Source organism: Apus apus, chromosome 1 (assembly GCF_020740795.1).
Source record: "Apus apus isolate bApuApu2 chromosome 1, bApuApu2.pri.cur, whole genome shotgun sequence".
NCBI classification, from domain to species: domain Eukaryota; kingdom Metazoa; phylum Chordata; class Aves; order Apodiformes; family Apodidae; genus Apus; species Apus apus.
The window spans coordinates 142,562,941-142,579,302 of record NC_067282.1 but is presented as its reverse complement, the minus strand read 5'-3'; the positions used below and the strand labels follow the sequence as shown (position 1 = coordinate 142,579,302).

The 16,362-nt window shown below is 47.8% G+C and overlaps 1 protein-coding gene across 3 annotated transcripts in view; it reads left to right on the top strand.

Moving 5' to 3' along the window:
* Positions 1–16,362, top strand: part of IQSEC3 (IQ motif and Sec7 domain ArfGEF 3) — a 100,323-nt gene that overhangs the window by 63,313 nt on the left and 20,648 nt on the right. For 2 of the 3 annotated variants that reach the window (XM_051641790.1, XM_051641782.1), the window contains exons 1-3: positions 1,175–1,209; positions 7,947–9,040; positions 13,844–14,005. In XM_051641790.1, coding sequence (XP_051497750.1) covers positions 7,953–9,040; positions 13,844–14,005 — 1,250 coding nt within the window. In that variant the 5' untranslated portion in view covers positions 1,175–1,209; positions 7,947–7,952. Of the gene's footprint in view, positions 1–920; positions 1,210–7,946; positions 9,041–13,843; positions 14,006–16,362 lie in introns of those variants that run through there. The other variant, XM_051641773.1, reaches the window with a different exon arrangement.

Below are 16,362 nucleotides of genomic sequence, written 5' to 3'. Positions count from 1 at the left end.
TGGCTCACACAGTACCCCAGAATACCAACATTTGTTCAAAATTGGATTATTTTTTTAAATATTCAGCAAGGGAGGTTAACGACAGGTTTCCTCAGCACTTCAATCAGACATATGCTAATCCCATCCTGTCTGGAGCAGTATGTCAACTGTCTTAGAGTGCACTGTTGTCGGGCTCTGGTTTCACACAATTACTGCTGTGGCTGACAGGAGAACAGGGTGTTTTCCTGTCTGCAGAAGGTAGCAGTGGCACAGCAATCTGTCCTGTGGGTCAGAAAGAATTGGCTTTTTTTCTAGGAAGTTCTGCAGTCTGATAGGGCTGTATTGCAGACGTGGTTTAAAGAGTCAGGATCTCAGTGCTGGCTGGCTCTGTTACATGCTCAGCTCTCCAAGAGTTCCTCTAGAAACTCTGCAACATTCCAGCTGCCCCTGCACCATTTCCCACACACACTTAGAAACTCCAGGGGAAAGCTGGATCCTTGGGAGCCAGGCTTCGTGCCAGATGGGACGCTGGGATGCACAGGGAGAAGCTAAGCAATAGTCAGCAAGGGCACAGGGGTAACTGCTGGCTGCTAGCTGTCCCAGGGAGCAGGAGAGGTGCCTGTAGGCCATGACACCCTCCTTGGCCCCTCACCTCCAACTGCAGCACCTCGAGCAGAGGCAGCCAGGCAGCTCCAACAGGTCTGGTTTGTGCAGCGTGTGCAGCACAGGTGCCTGCTCTCAGGGCGGGACTGGCCAAAGCTGTGGCTGCATCAACCTGAAGTCCTGATCCATCACTGAGAGAGACCCCCTCACAGCCCAGGCTCCCTACACATTCAAAATGCAGCTCAGCGAATGAGTAGAGTGAACAACAACAAACACAGTAATAAATAAAATATAATAAAACCAAATAAAAAAAGCGAAACGTTGCATTTTGTTCACAGTGACGATCCCAGCGGTTCCACAAGCAAGAAAGCCGAGTGTGAAACGGAGGATCCGAAGGAGGCCGGCAGACAGAGTGGCCAGGAAGGCAGGTCCGACACCCTGACGCTAAGAGCCCAGCATGCGGAGCTCCAAGAAGAGCAGGCAGCGGGGTGTTCCCCGCTGGTGCAGAAGGCGAGCCTCCACCACACGGGCTCCCCAGTGAGGGTGCAGCGCAGCAAAGGGGCGGCCTCGTGTTCCCATGCAGCTGCCTCCGATTATGAGCTCTCCCTTGACCTAAAGAATAAACAGGTACAGAGGCTTCCTCCTCAGGCTGCGGGAGAAGGGGACTGGGTGGGCGGGACTGCGTTGGCACTGTGGTGGGAAGTCTTGCAGCAAGTAGTCCTTTGCTTTTGCCCTGCCTGAAGAGGCCAGCCCTTTGGCTGCATGGGGGAAGTAGCTCCCCTACACCTGACTGCTACACCCTTTCACTCAAACCTGCTGGGCTCTGCTCCTCCTTGCTGGGGTTCTGTGGTCCAAAACGGACCCAGATACTCAGTTGCGGCTGTAGGCTTAGAGACTGGTTGTGGGCAGCCAAGAGCTGCAGCATCCGGAAGTGCTGCCTTGCTCACAAGCACACAATGCCTGTAGGGCTCCCAGGAACCGGTTGTCCCAAAAGACATCCCTCATGGGAGAGGTTTCCAAGAGCCATCTTGCCCTCTTGAGTCACCCTGGGCAGGCCCCCAGTGCACTTCCACATTGTCTTCTTCAAAGCATGAGCTTTAAGGGGAAATGGCTCAATTCAATGAATGTCCTGCATGGTGACTGCCATGATATTTGTGTATTGCTACCACCACTGTCTTCCATCTGGTGATGGATGGTTAAGAGATAGGCCGATTTACTAGGCTAAGAGAAAATTATTCCCTTCTTGAATGCCTTGCTTCTTGTGCCTGAGGCTACAGCCCAGCTCCAAAATAGAAGTCTACCCAGTCTACTAGCTGCATCTCCTGATGGACTCCCAGCAGGAGATAGCAGGACAGGGACTAATAGCAGCTGGCCTGCTCACTCAAAGGCAGTGAGGTGGAACATGCCCTCCCTACCCTGCATCTTTGCAGATTACAGCCGAAGAGGGCTGTTGTGTGAAACAAAACCTAAAGAACTGTTTCCAGCTTTTCTCTGGAATGGCAGCTCAACCAGAGGCTGTTTCATATGCAGACCCTGCAGTAGAATCACAGAATCATGGAATTGTTTTGGTTGGAAATGACCTTTAAGTTCATCAAGTCCAACTGTTAAGCTAGTGCACTGCCAAGTCCACCACTAAACCATGTCCCTAAGCACCACATCTACAGGTCTTTTAAATACCTTCAGGGGTGGTGACTCCACCACTTTCTTGGACTGCCTGTTCCAGTGCTTGACTAGCCTTTTGGTGAATAATTTTTTCCTGATATCCAATCAACCTTCCCTCATGCCATTTCCTGTTGTCCTATGTGAGATGAGGAGGATAAGCAAGCACTAGCGACAGTGTCCAGATTACATTCAGTAGGAGAATTCAGTGGGAGCTGGGCTATTGCAGATGAAGGCTCTCAGCTAATGAGATTCCCACAAAAGAAGCTGCTGCTTCTGAGACATCTCTCTGCCACTTCCCTCAAGGCATTGCTGCTGTCCTTAAACATACATGTCAGATCAATGGCCCAATAAATTCCTGAGCAGAAAAGAGACCTTGGCTCTTTAGCTCTGTCTTTCTCAAAATACTGCATACTCAACTTGGACAGAATTCTTGCTCCACACCAGGAAAGGAAACAAGAGACACTCATTAACTGCCTTCACAAACTAATGTGACATGTCTTCAGGGTGGGCCAGATCTTGGCTGCTATATATATATGGGCTTAACCTCCATGATGTCCTAGAGCTGCTCTAATTTGTCCTGGGGAGTGTCTGTCCTGTGTTATTTTAGCTTGAAGGTTATGTTGTCCTATCACTGTTCTTGCAGCAGAGGCCAGACCTCTCTGCTGTGAGACAGAGAGATATGCTAGCTGCTCATTCATTAAATTCTGGTGCCTCACAGTAGTGACCTTGCAGGGATCTAGCCTATCTCATAGGTGAAACCACTTTTCACACAGCAAAGGGGGCTTATAGTATGTGTGCTCTTTCAGCCTGATGGATGTCCTCAGTGGATTGCCTCCAACTCTGGAAGGGGAGATTTTCAGGGAGTGAAGAGTATTAATTCTTCCAGTCTTGCACTCTGGTGTGTGTTTTCATAGGTATTCCTATCAACTTACTTGTCAGGTAGTTCTCCTGAATGGGAGTAAGGGTGACTCTCACAGCACTGTCCCAGTAGTTCCCTGGTCATAGCACAAATTGAAATAAATAACAGAACTTCCAGTAAGAAAAAATGGATGGAAGGATGTGTTTTTAGCCTCATAATGCAGTTGAAGTTACATTTAGATTTCAGAAGAGGACTTAGAACTGGTAAGGAAGGAGAGTAGCAGACAGACATTCTCTTCTGCAGGGTTTGAGGGTGCTGATCATCTATCAGTCATTGCCCCTCAGCATCATACTAGAGGGTTGGAGAGTCTGCTCACGGCTCTCTGCTCTCTATCCCATGAAAGAGAGGATGCTGACAGGATGCAGAGCAGAAGTACACTATGCTGGGAAGTCGGAAAGCAAACTCAAGTGCTGAAATTCCTCTTTGTTTAGGCTCTGTTGTAATGTTGGGAAAATGGAGGGGATTACAGGAGAGAGGAGTATGCTTTCAGCTGTACATACTCTTCTGCTGTGCTGAAGGGTGGCAGATGTCCCAAAGATTAAGGAAAATGTCCCATTAACACATGGCCCTTACCGAAATGTCCATCTCTTATGAAAGGCTGGTGTGAGGGAAAGGTCTTAAGAATAGGTGATGGAGACCATGTGTGCTCTGTATGTTCTTTTTCATTTTTTACAAAGCATGCATTGATTTGAGTGACTCAGATTCTGTCACTCTTCTTGCTAACATGGTGGCATGTCGCCATGCTCAATGGCAACCTGGGTGGAAAAACAGTGCTAACTAAAAATAAGATCAAGCCCATTCTCTTCTAGCAGATTTATGTATTTATTACTATGGGCAACAAAGCCAAACTCAAATGTTTCGCCATATCCAGGTCTGGCACTTTGGCTTGCCTTAGGCTGACCTTGTTAAAGCTCCCTTCATGTGCAATCCCTCATGGCAATGGATATTTCCCAGCCATTTCTAATTCAGCCTCAAGGCCTGAATTGCTCAGACTGAGTGTTCATATTGAGACCCAGAAATGTATTAAGCTGATTATTCTTTGAAATCCCACCAGCCCCCTCCTGCTCTTCCCTTCCTTTGGTGCTGGCTGTCAGATCATTCCCCAGAGAAGAGTGGCTTTAAGTAGGCAATTACTTGTGATTCATAGGGTTTATTAGGAGTGAGAGAGGGCCAATCATGTCTGGCCTTTCTCACCTCTCAAATGGGAAGAGAAGATTCCTCCAGCAAGCCAGACATACATCTCCATTACCTGAGATTGCTGTGGTACTAATGGATGCCCTTTCCTCCTCTTGAGAGGAAGAAAACAGGCCAACAGCTGTGTTAAATCCTTAATTCCTCTGGAGTATCATTTAGCTCAACCTGATAGCAAATGTGAGTGTCTCAGACATCAGTAAACAGTAAATGGATGGTCAACATCAAGGAGAGAGAGACAGAGACCCACTCCTACCAAGCAAGGGTGGGGAGGGCATTTCGCTATTGGGGGGGTTGCTTCTGGCTTTGCCATTTTTCTCAAGCATCCTTTGGACCAGTCCCTGATCCTTGTTATCCCAGCTGCAAGACACAGTAGGACTCCCCTTACTTTGTACAGGGCCAGATGGCAGTGGACCACATTCAGAACCTTTCCTTGCAGACCTGGTATGAACTGGAGAATAGCCTACGTTGGGAGTCCTCTCACTTTACATCTTGTTCTGCTCCTTAATGCCTTATCCCTTTGGGAGGCCTGAGATAATGGACTGCAAAAAGCTGGCAATGTCTTATCAAGGCACTGACAGGTTGCACCGCTCATTTAGACTTTCAGAAAGCTCTCTCCTCTTAGTAGTTATTAAAGTCTGCCTTTTTGGGAACTGTCCTTCCATGAGATAAACTGGCCTTTTACTTCAGAACAGCAATGACATCTTGTCTTGGCCTCTAATAAGATCAGAGCATATGAATTTCATGGTTTTGGAATGGTTGTCACCTCCTTGGAAACCTCAGATAATTGTAAGTCACTTCTGCCTTATTTTGCATCTTACCATTTATTATTCTGTCCCTCAGACAGCTGTGTCTGTCCCTCCCATTTGTTCCTCTTTCCCTCCCAACACAATTAGCTCTACATTTTGATTAACCAGACCATTATATTAAGTGCTTACGGTCAGTTGTCAGAGATAACTGTCTGGGTAGGGCCTGTACAGGTTATTGGTTTAATTTGTATTTGTCTGCATGAGCCTTTCTCCTGAAGAGAAGGGCCAAGGAATAACTCAGCCTCTTTCCAGGAAGGCCAGCTTTGAAGAAGTGTGGCAGAAGTGCTGGTTTTTAAGGAGGGTCGTTTTGGAAAGAAGGACAAAGAATCCCAGCAAAACCCTTCTGCTTGCTACCCTGAATTTCTTCTTGTCTCTGTATTCCTCTTTCCTGCCACATCAAACTCTAGGGATAAGCAGAGACCTTGTTTATCCAAAAAGCCTACTGACAGGTCTTGGGGTAAACGAACCTGAATCTATGATCATTGTGTGGGTGATTTTTAGCACCAGTTCTGCAGACCATTTCTGGGAGGGCAGCAGGGCAAGTATTAGGCCAATGTGTTTTTTTTTAATTAGGGATAAGCAGAACTCTGAGCCAGCTGTCTCTACAACTGCAGTGGTCAACCCCATTGCTAAACAAATTGCTAGTAGTTCTCAGTGCTGGGCTTTGATGCTTGATTTGGACAGATGAGAATTCAGGGGCAAAGCAAACAGAAAACAGAAGCCTACCTTATGTCTGAACACAAGGCAGAGGGTCCCCACTTCATTTCTAGCCAGAGACCTATAAAAGGATGTGTTTGTCCCATGCTCCCTTGCAGAAATGGCAGCCTCTCATCCAGTGCAGCTGGATCCTTAGACCTGTTGCTGCCTGGGGCAATGGGGTGCCAGTGGGCAAGGCCTTCAAAACTTTCTTCAGCAGCCAAGATACCAGTGCAGGGACAGAATGTCTGGGGTCATGTTGTTCCTCTCTTCCTGTCATCTCCCAAGGTCATACCACCTCTCCCTACTTCCAGAGGAGTTAGTACTGGAAAGATGCCAGAGGTGAGTCACAGAGCACTGGAACAGGCTGCCCCAAGAGGTTGTGGAGTCTCCTTCTCTGGAGACATTCAAAACCCACCTGGATATGTTCCTGTGTGATGTAATCTAGGTGATCCTACTCTGGCAGGGGGGTTGGACTGGGTGACCTTTTGAGGTCCCTTCCAACCTCTAAGATTCTGTGATTCTGTGTGTGATTTGCACTTCTCATAGCTGTCATTCCAGGCCTTCACTTGTCTCTAGATCAGTCACTGATGGTTTTTTTCTGCAAATTACGTAGTGTTACCAAAAAGGAAAAGAAGAAAGAAGCAGATTACATGACATGACTCTACAAACTGAGGCTCATGCCTCAGTCTCCCTATGACTACAAAAACAGTTTGCACTTAAACTCAGACCTTCTGTGAGCTCAGTCCTTCATCCTGTGAGTACGGGGCCAGCAAGCCACAGTGATGAGCAAGTGGTATCTGTCTGGGGATAAGGACGCAGACAGTAAAATCCTTCAGATCTGCTAATGAGCTCATGCTCACCACAGGAGTGATGTAGTCAAACCTCTGTTAATTCCGAACTGATTTTACCAGGACTCCCAGTCCTGCATTTCACCTTTTTTTGGCTTTTCCATATGTGCACACACACATAAACACTACAGTCTGCACCTGCACTCTGCCCTGTGAAATGCCAACCGTGTAGAGTTTAGCTCATAGTTCATCAGTTAAGGTAATTTGAGTTCATCCTTGGTTTTTTTTTAAATCCCATCATCCACCATCATCTTTGCACTGTCTCCCCTGTCTCCTGGCAGTCACTCACTGGAACCAAGTAATCTAAAATCCACTGGTAGCACATTAGTGAAGGTCCAGGTGCAGAGGAAGAGTGAGGGGGTTACCAGGAAATATAAACATTAGACTATGGAAGAGAAATTACCATACATACTTGCTTTGTTGAAGCCTGTTGAAATACCACTTAGCTGTGTGTGTATGTATGTATTTACACGTATGCTTGTTGTTACCAGCTCCGGAAGGAGTAAATCCTCCTGTTACTTGTTTTTAATACCTTGTCTAAACATTTAAAATTAGACTTTCTTACCTTTCAAACTAAGAGTTGTTGTTTCTTTCTTGGATAGTTTTCATTTCAGTGGTGGCTGACACCTGAAAAACTCAGATATCAGAAAGGAAGACACTTTGGAATTCTGAGTGCTCTTTAAAAACACTTAACAAATCCAGCCTCCACTAACTTCTATGGAAGCAGATGTTTCTCACTAGTTCCTATGATCAAGCCAGCATTTTCTGCATTTAAGAATTAGCTTTTCTTTCATTTTTCTGAATGATTTCTCCTTTCCCTGAGAGTATTTCCTAAAGTGACTGAGGAGGGGAGGAGCATTAGTAACACTTTGAAGCGAGGGATGATGCTTGACATTACCAGAGCACTGTTGAGCAGAAAGACACATATCTGGAACACTATTTACTGTGATGAGCTTGCCCTAAAGGCCATCAAAAGTGGGTCTGCAAGGGAAGGGCATCTCCAGGCTCCTGCTTGTGTGGCTGGCACTCTAGGAGGAGGCATGACCATGTTAGCCAGACCCAAAGGCGGGCCTTCTATTGAAATCAAGGGCATAGCAGGGCAGAAAAATTCTAATCAGTGTCAGAAGTTCCTCCAACAGTCATTACAGACTAATCAGTGTAGGAACTAGGGTCACAGAAAGCCGCTGGAAGTCAATTAACAAAAAAAGTAACCTCTCCTGTTTGTATGTCTTTCAGATCGAAATGCTAGAGCACAAATATGGAGGTCACCTGGTGTCTCGCAGGGCAGCCTGCACCATCCAGACTGCTTTCCGGCAGTACCAGCTCAGCAAGAACTTTGAGAAGATCCGCAACTCACTGCTGGAGAGCCGCATGCCTCGCCGCATCTCTCTGAGGAAAGTCCGGGTCCAGAACTCAGAGAGCTTCTCTGCTGAGAAAGCCCTGGTGGAGGGTTACAACTTTGTGGGCATCCCCCTAGTGAGGTCCCCGTCTTTGCCAGCTACCATCAGTGGGGCACTGACTGAGCTGGAGGACTCCTTCACAGAACAAGTTCAGTCCCTGGCCAAGTCTATTGATGATGCCCTCAGCACCTGGAGCCTGAAGACCATGTGCTCACTGCAAGATGGGGGCTCATACCAGATAAGAGAGACTTTCAGTGCCAGCTCAATGCAGCCAAACCAAGACTTAGAAACTGAGCTGCAGGACAAGGAGAAGGAGGAAGGGCTTCTGCCAGATACCCTACCCAAGAGCAGCAGCACTCTCATGATGGCTTTTCGAGATGTCACAGTCCAGATCGACAACAAGAACATCTCTGTCTCATCGTCTACCTCGGTGTCTATGGCAAACTGCCTCAGCAGCAATGCCCAGGCTGAGCTCTCTCAAGCTATCAAGGCTGAAGAAAGCCCAGGAGAAGGGGAGGGAGAAACCAGTGGACCACCGGCTGCCCCAGAGAGCTTGCCTGAGTCCAGAGCTCTCCAGAACAGCCACACTTTCACCGAGGTGAATGTCAGTACTAATGGCACAGGAGACAGCAGTGCTGAGCCTGGAGAGATGGCAGTGCAGAAGCTCCAGTTTGATGCTAGCAATGAGATGGGGCAAAGCAAAGGCTCTGAGTCAGAGAATGCAGACAACTCAGAGCAGCTGAGCAGCAGCAGCACCTCCACTTCAGCCAAGTCAGCCTCTGAGGTGTCCTCAAAAGAAGCATTGCAGGCTATGATTCTCAGCCTCCCAAGGTACCACTGCGAGAACCCAGCTAGCTGCAAGTCCCCCACACTTTCCACAGACACCATGAGGAAGCGCCTCTATCGCATTGGGCTGAACCTCTTTAATATGTAAGTGACTCTTCCTCCTTCATGTTTCCTAGCCTGTTTCATGCCTCACAGGATCAGGGGGTGGCAGGCTCTTGGTCTAGATCCATCTCCAGGGAAGTTCTTTCATATTCAAGGGCATGACCCCTTGGGTTTGCAATGCAGACCACAGGTTAGATGCCCAGAAGCTTTCTCCCTGAGGTGCCCCAACTGCTGTCCTGATCTACTGCCCAAAAGAGGAACAAGCCCAGTGCCCCATGAGTAGTGCCCACACTCTCCTGGATTCTCAACCTTCAGTCTCAGTTGCTGTCCATTTGGCATTTGCCAGCTGAGCCTGGGATCTAGGCTCCTTCTCCGTGCTGTTGCAAAGGAGCGAGCATAGCTGGGGATGGAAACCCAGCCCTGGTTACTTAACATGGAGCATGTCCAAGTAAAGAGAGAGGGACAGAAGTAGAGCTGAGCTTAGCTAGCCTAGTACGAGTGCTCTGGGTGTCATTTTCCTTCTGTTACTTGGGTAGGTTTTCACCTGATGACAGACTGGATTTAGTCATCTCATTCTGATATCCTATGAAAAGGCTGTAGGTGTGAAAGCAAAATCAGAGAAGCCCAGAGATTACCATCAGAAGAGGTTGAGGGGTCACACATAGTCTATTTTGGATTGCCAAAAAGCAGCTGAGCTTCTATAAGGAGCTTTAGATTTGCTTGTTGCCTTTCAATGATACTTTTCTCCTCAAAGCAAGCCATGAGAAATATTGGGTTTTGCTCCATCATCACACTCTCATCTTATGCTGTTTTGGTTTCCATTTGAGTCCCCAGATTAAGTTGCTGGGGGTTTATTGTACCCATACGAGAAGAATATTTTGCCACACATTTTTGTGGGCCTTTTGGTCAGAGCAAGGACTAAAGGTTACACAGTCCTAGGCAGAAGGTTTGCACAGACAAGGGGGCAATGCACAGAATTTATGTATGTGTAGTATGGAGGCTGTGGACTCCAGGAGGAGGAAGAGAGGTTTTTAGGGCTGGGCTCAGAGCACATTCACAACTGAAGTGATAGAGCAGACAGATTTGTGACTCTTATAGAACTGAGGAGGACATTTTACTACCTCTGAGATCATGTTGTGAACAGGTGGGTCCATGTATATATATCAAAGTCACGCTCTGGGCACACAGATTTGCCTGATGAACACAAACAGGCTGAAAGGAGAGAACACAGGCACCAGCCACAGGTGGTGTTGGTTATGATGGAGATCATAACCACACAAGGTCCACACATGTTCTGGTGTTTGTGCTAGTACATCTGGAAGGGGGATGTGGGGCTCACATCTCTGCTACTAAGAGTTTCAGTATTCTCAGCTGTGCTTGGCAGATCTCCCTCCACCCTGTGTGCTTTCTTTTGGTTCCTGCACATTTGACATGAACACCAGTGTGAAGATAAAGCAGGAGTGAAAATGCTTTTTCCCAGCCTCTCCCCATCCCCCAGTCTGCCTGGCACACGTTCATAGGACAGATTAGCAGCACCAGGTCTGTTTTGGGGAAGCAGCTCTGCTGTCCTCCTTCATTCAGTGACCTAAGTTGTCTGCATCTTGCAGGTCCCTGTGGGATACAAGACTTACTGTGGCACTCCATAACAAAGCTTCCTAGCCAGGCCTCCCCTGCTCCCTGGAAACTAGCTACTGAAATGATGTGTGAAAATCTGTAAGGTTCCGTTCTCTTGACAAAAGTTTGGAGGACAGGAAGGGACGGAACTGACCTGTTAACTCTCGGGAGTGAAACCTGTGTTTTATTCTCTGAGCAGGATCTAAGTGACGTGTCACTTAGACACTGTACTGTACCTCCATCCAAGGGGCTGGGGAGGCCATTCAGCTTCCTGCAGTTATTTGGTTGCTGGTTTCCCTGACAATTTCTAACAAGGAGCCAGTTTACCACTGTAGGGTTTGCAACGTGGGCACCAACCCTCAGGGCATGGAACCAAAGCTGTCTGTGTGCACACACATCCTTTTTGCTGATCCCTTCCCTGGACCAAGAGCTGAAAGCTTCCAGTTGCTAGCAGCATCTGCCATAGTCTATCTGGCATTGCATTTCCAGAAAGGAGCGCTCTGACTCGGAGCAGGCCCCTGGGAACACATCAATGCTGTGCTGTGGTGGCACTGTCCCCCTCCCCACTCCACAGTGAGGGGGTGGAATCCCTGGAATGGAGAGTGCTTCATTATGCAGCACTGCTGTAATAACTCAGTGTGTGTGGGCAGCTGGCTGCGTGGGCAGAGGGGAAGCCAGCAGGACAAGAGGAATCCCGCAGCATTTGCTGGCTGTGCTTAAAACTCCTGCAACACTAAGGAAAATAGCAGACACCAGGCACAGGAGACATGGAAGTGGAGGTGTCTGCAGCACATCTGGGTACAAGCCGCATGCTGCAGTACATGGGATACATCTGCAGATGTTCAGTGACAGAGATTCTGTATTGCTATCAGGATTTTGTCAGGAACAGAATGAATGCCAGGAAAAACTGATGAAAGGCTGCTGTTATTTGAAGAACAATATGTGGAAGTATATTTGAGTTATGGTCTAGGCAGTGCAGGAGAGCTGTCACAGCTAGACTGTTTTATTCTACATCCTTTTGCATTGTGTATGCCATCTCTACTGAAATCTGCACATCTGTGCCACTGGGTGAGCTGATTTTTCAGACCTTATTCAACTCCAGTCCAGTGGCTTTGGAGTCACACTAGTGTAGCTGAGATCATCTTCGTGCTGTGAACACCATACTGTCCCCTACCAAATGCCAAAATGTGCAGGTGGAGGTGGATTTTGGGTATCTCAGTAGCTTAGCTTGACTTTAGCCCTGACCATATGACCTTTGCACTTTAGCAGACAATTTTGCTTGTGCTCTTCAAAGGTGAATCAGGAAATCTGTGTGATAATACAGTAGGTGCACTTTTTCTTTTCTCTGAAAAAGGCCTGTAAATTTCAATATCAGATCTTGCAGCTCTCCTGTTTGTAAATTGAATGGGCTAACTTGTACTCCCAGCCACTCTCCCAAAGGATGCTACACTGCCCAGGATATTTTATTTGTGACATTACAGAATAAACTGAACTATTTCAGGCCTGCCTACTTTTTGTATACCCATGAGGCCTGTGTAAGGAGCAGGCCATCATCCTGAATGCTGATCCCCTTATAGCTAGACATATGTTGCTCACCCACATCCTTCACCACCTGACAGTGTCACAGTCTGTGCCTGTGCATATCATGCATTCACGTGCTCTGAGTTCTCATCCTATCCTTTCATCACCCCAGGAACTGCCAGAGCAAACTCCTTGAGCCTTGACAAAGATCCCTGAATTTGGGTTAATGATAGAAGTATGGCATCCTTTCATGAAGAAGCTGCCCTCCTACCTCTTCCCACTCACAAGCTCAGAGAACCAAAGGCATCTGGAAACACTTATTCCCCTCAGCAAGAGTGCATAATGACAGACACCCTTCAGTGGAGCAGACTGAAATAGAGGAAGAAAACCTCCTGCACAGAACACACATACACACTCATTCCTGTCTGTACTGTGGGGCAGGCCCCACATAGGCTCACAGCCACTCCCAGGATACACAGAAGCATATGTACTTATAGGAGACATGAGGTGAAAGCTAAACTACGCAGAGGGGCTGTGATGAACATATATGGTGCAAGAGAAATCTGCATGTACAGGACGTAGACACACAAACGCGTGTGCTTTTTGAGACACACGCTACCCCCAAAGAACTGCATATGTGGTCACAGACACTGGCACACCAGCAAGCAGAAAATCACTCCCACAGCTAAGCAGCCAGGCCCACTCAACACCAGGCCTGTTCTCAGAGTCACTCACAGGCTCAGAGGGAGAAAAACCCACTGTCTGGGAGCTGCTTTCAGTGCTTTCCCAGCTCTGACAAGGCATTCTCCAGGTGCCTGCTCTCATCCACCCACACACAGAGATTTCTGCCTGAGGGGGAAATCAATAGAGAAGGGAATAAAGACACAGCTGAGGGTGGTGGAAGTGGAGGAAAGGATCAGCGAATCTGAGCATGGGATTTCTGTTCAGGTGGCCAATGCCAGACTCAGGTGGGGAAGGCATCAAGTGTCACTCAACACTGAGCACTAAAAATGTATGAAAAAGATAATTACTTTTAAGGAAAAAGTGCCCACCTTTGGTCATCCCCCTTTGTGTCTTGAGTCTCATTTTTCCATGAACTGTGGCAGCAAAGTCTCTTCACAGCCATGTTTTACCCTTTGCCTTTTTCTGCCGTACAGCAGGTGCAACCCCAGGTCCCCTAAAGCGACGGGTCACATGCCCATCTCTCACCCCTGGTCTTGAGGACAGCTCTTTCTGGGTTGCGTTTGGAGCTGCTGAATGTACTGATACTGCCTGTGCTGTCTGTCTGGGACACACTGTTAAAATTGTCCTCACAGGGATTCTACACAAACCAAGCTGGGGCAGGGAGGATACAAGAAACTTTGACTCTGGAGCAGACAGATAGCAGAAGAGTCACCTATAAGGCTGGTATCATGCAGCAGAATCCTTTGTGGCAGTGGGATGGCACTTGTGATGGCCAGGTTACAGTAGGTGCTGCAAGTGACACAGCAGGTCCCATGGCATCCTTTTGTCCTCAGCAGCAACTGGGGGGGACTCCCCCAAGTCACTTTTCCTTGCCCCCACCAATCCCATCCCTGCCACACACATTAACTCATAGGTACCCATGCATACACTGAGAGCTGCATTGCTGCAAGCCATCAGGTGAACCAGGGGCAGTAATGCCTCAAAGGGAACATGTAAGCTCACTGTGTCTCTGTCCTTTCCTTTCAGAAACCCAGACAAAGGGATTCAGTTCCTGATCTCCCGAGGCTTCATCCCGGACACCCCCATTGGTGTGGCACACTTCCTGCTCCAGCGGAAAGGTCTCAGCCGCCAGATGATTGGGGAGTTCCTGGGCAACAGCAAGAAACAGTTCAACAGGGATGTCCTTGAGTAAGTATGGAAACCTCTTCCCTTCCTCCCTGCACTGTATAGGAATTGCCAGCCCACTCTGTTCCTGGCTGCACCAGCAGGAACCCCATCCTCCATGCCTCTCCATCCCCACTCTGCAGGAACTTCACTGTTCCCACTCCCTATCCAGCACCCCTTGATGCATTTCCCAGCAGTGTGTTTCCCTCTTAATATGAGCAGCCCTGTCATTTCTGTCTCTCCTCAGAGGGCCTGCAATAATCTAGCAGAGGCTCAGCACTGTCAAGTGGTAGGACTAGTGATGCTTGGAGGTTTGGTGGCTGGAAAACTGTGGCTGGGGTCTCACCCCATCCAGATACAGCACCTCTGATGATTTCTGGAACGTACTAAGAGAGGCAGAGGAGGAAAAATATCTACTCCTTGATGTGAGAGCAGCAGCGAGTAGTGAATGCTGGCTCCACCCCTGGTTCACTTTCTGCCCAGTTTTGAATTGGGTGGCCTTTTAAATTTCTCTGACTGCACTGTGGGGGTAATAAGAGGGGAGTTAGTTCTGTTTGTCATACTGAAGAGGCCTGCATGAGGAAGCATACTATTAAGGATGTATCATTACCACTGCAGTCACCGAGCACTGAAGAACTTCCCCACTCCAAAAACTCCAGTGGGCTGAACTGTCCCTTTTCTGATCAAGATTTCACATTTCCTCCCTGCCTTTGCTGGATTGTTCCCTTCAGTTCTCTCACCATTACACCCTCCTGGTCACACAAGCCATGCATCTCCCAGCCTACACCTCTCTCCTCCTTCAAGACTTGCAATTTGGGCTGGAAAATCCTGTGATTACCTGAGAAATATACTACCTCAGCTCCTGCCTGTTGCTCTGCCTTCTGCACTGTAACCGTTGCTAACTTGTCAGCCCCAAGCATTGCAGGAGTAGGGTCTGAAGTGCTGAGAAGAAAAGTATCTTGCCTGTTGCTCTAAGATGACAGGCTCTCTGCAAAGATAGGCCTGGGGAACTGAGATCATAGAATCATAGAGTTATAGAACTATTCAGGTTGGAAAAGACCCTTGGGGTCACCAAGTCCAACCATCATCCCTACTCTACAAAGTTCTCCTGAAGATGTGCCTTTGTTTCCTCCTTGGTTCTGATCTACTTCAGATAAGGGAAAAGGAGAAAGCACAGTACTCTATAATGATAAAAAGGGACATCAGAAACAGGGGACACCACCTCTCCCACCCTGGGAACTGTTACAGTGAAAGCAGGACAAGTTTGCACCAGAATGTGAATGTGAGGGCTACCATGCAGGGTGATGGGACCTGTGTCATCAGGGGGCAACAAGGTCATTCAGAGACCCATTTCAAGGGATGACCAGCACTCAGCTGGGACTTTCTTTTATTAGGCAGAAGCACAGTTCTTAGTGAAAGCTACCTTTCCTTCAGGTAGGAAGTCTTTTGGACTGGCTCCTCTATTATATTGTCCCATTCTTGAAAATATTCTCCATCTCCCTTGAATTTTGGCAGTGATTTCTCTTTAACTAAGCACGATGGAAACCCTAAATCCAATACAAACACCCCTTGAACTCCAGGGAAAGACAGGAGGATGCCAGTTCAAGAGCCAAATCTGGGTCCAAATCTCAGGAATTTATTCCTGCTGCAATTGTTGCTGCTTATTGTTGCAAGTACCTGACCTTTGGTCTAGCTCTTTTTTTAATATACTGTGTGAGTATTGATTTGGCCAGCACTGAGACACGTGTTCTCTCCAGTCTCTTCATGCTGAGAGCTACAATTAAAAGTAATTGCCTCTTTTTCTCCAGCAAGCAATGTGTGGGCTGTTTCCCCTGACAGATACTTTGCTGGAGACCAAACCTAGTCTCTGCACAGACAGGGAAATATTGCAATAGCAATAAGCTGGGACTTCCTTGTAGTCCTATATTTGGTGTCATTCCTGCAAATGATCATGTTCTTTGGCCTCACATGTGACTACAAACTGTGTCAGCAGTTCCTGGAAACAGTCTCTATTGCAAATCTTAGTGTCTGCCTCCCAGCCTCAATGCCAAGGAGCTGCTATGTTGTGGTTGCCTGTCTTGTCTCTGCATGGTGCAGGAGGCCATTAAAGCAGGTGGCCCTACTCCATCATGCTGATTACTCTCAGTTTCCACTGCACCTCTCAATGTAGCACTCCAAAATGTTCAAAGGAGTGATCCTGCCATCATAATCCCAAACATAAATGCAGGCTGGGCAGAGAATGGATTGAGAACAGCCCTGAGGAGAAAGACTGGAGGGTGTTGGTTGTTGAGAAGCTGGACATGAGCTGGCAATGTGCACTTACAGCCCAGAAAGCCAAATGTGTCCTGGGCTGCGTCAGAAGTGTGGCCAGCAGGTCAAGG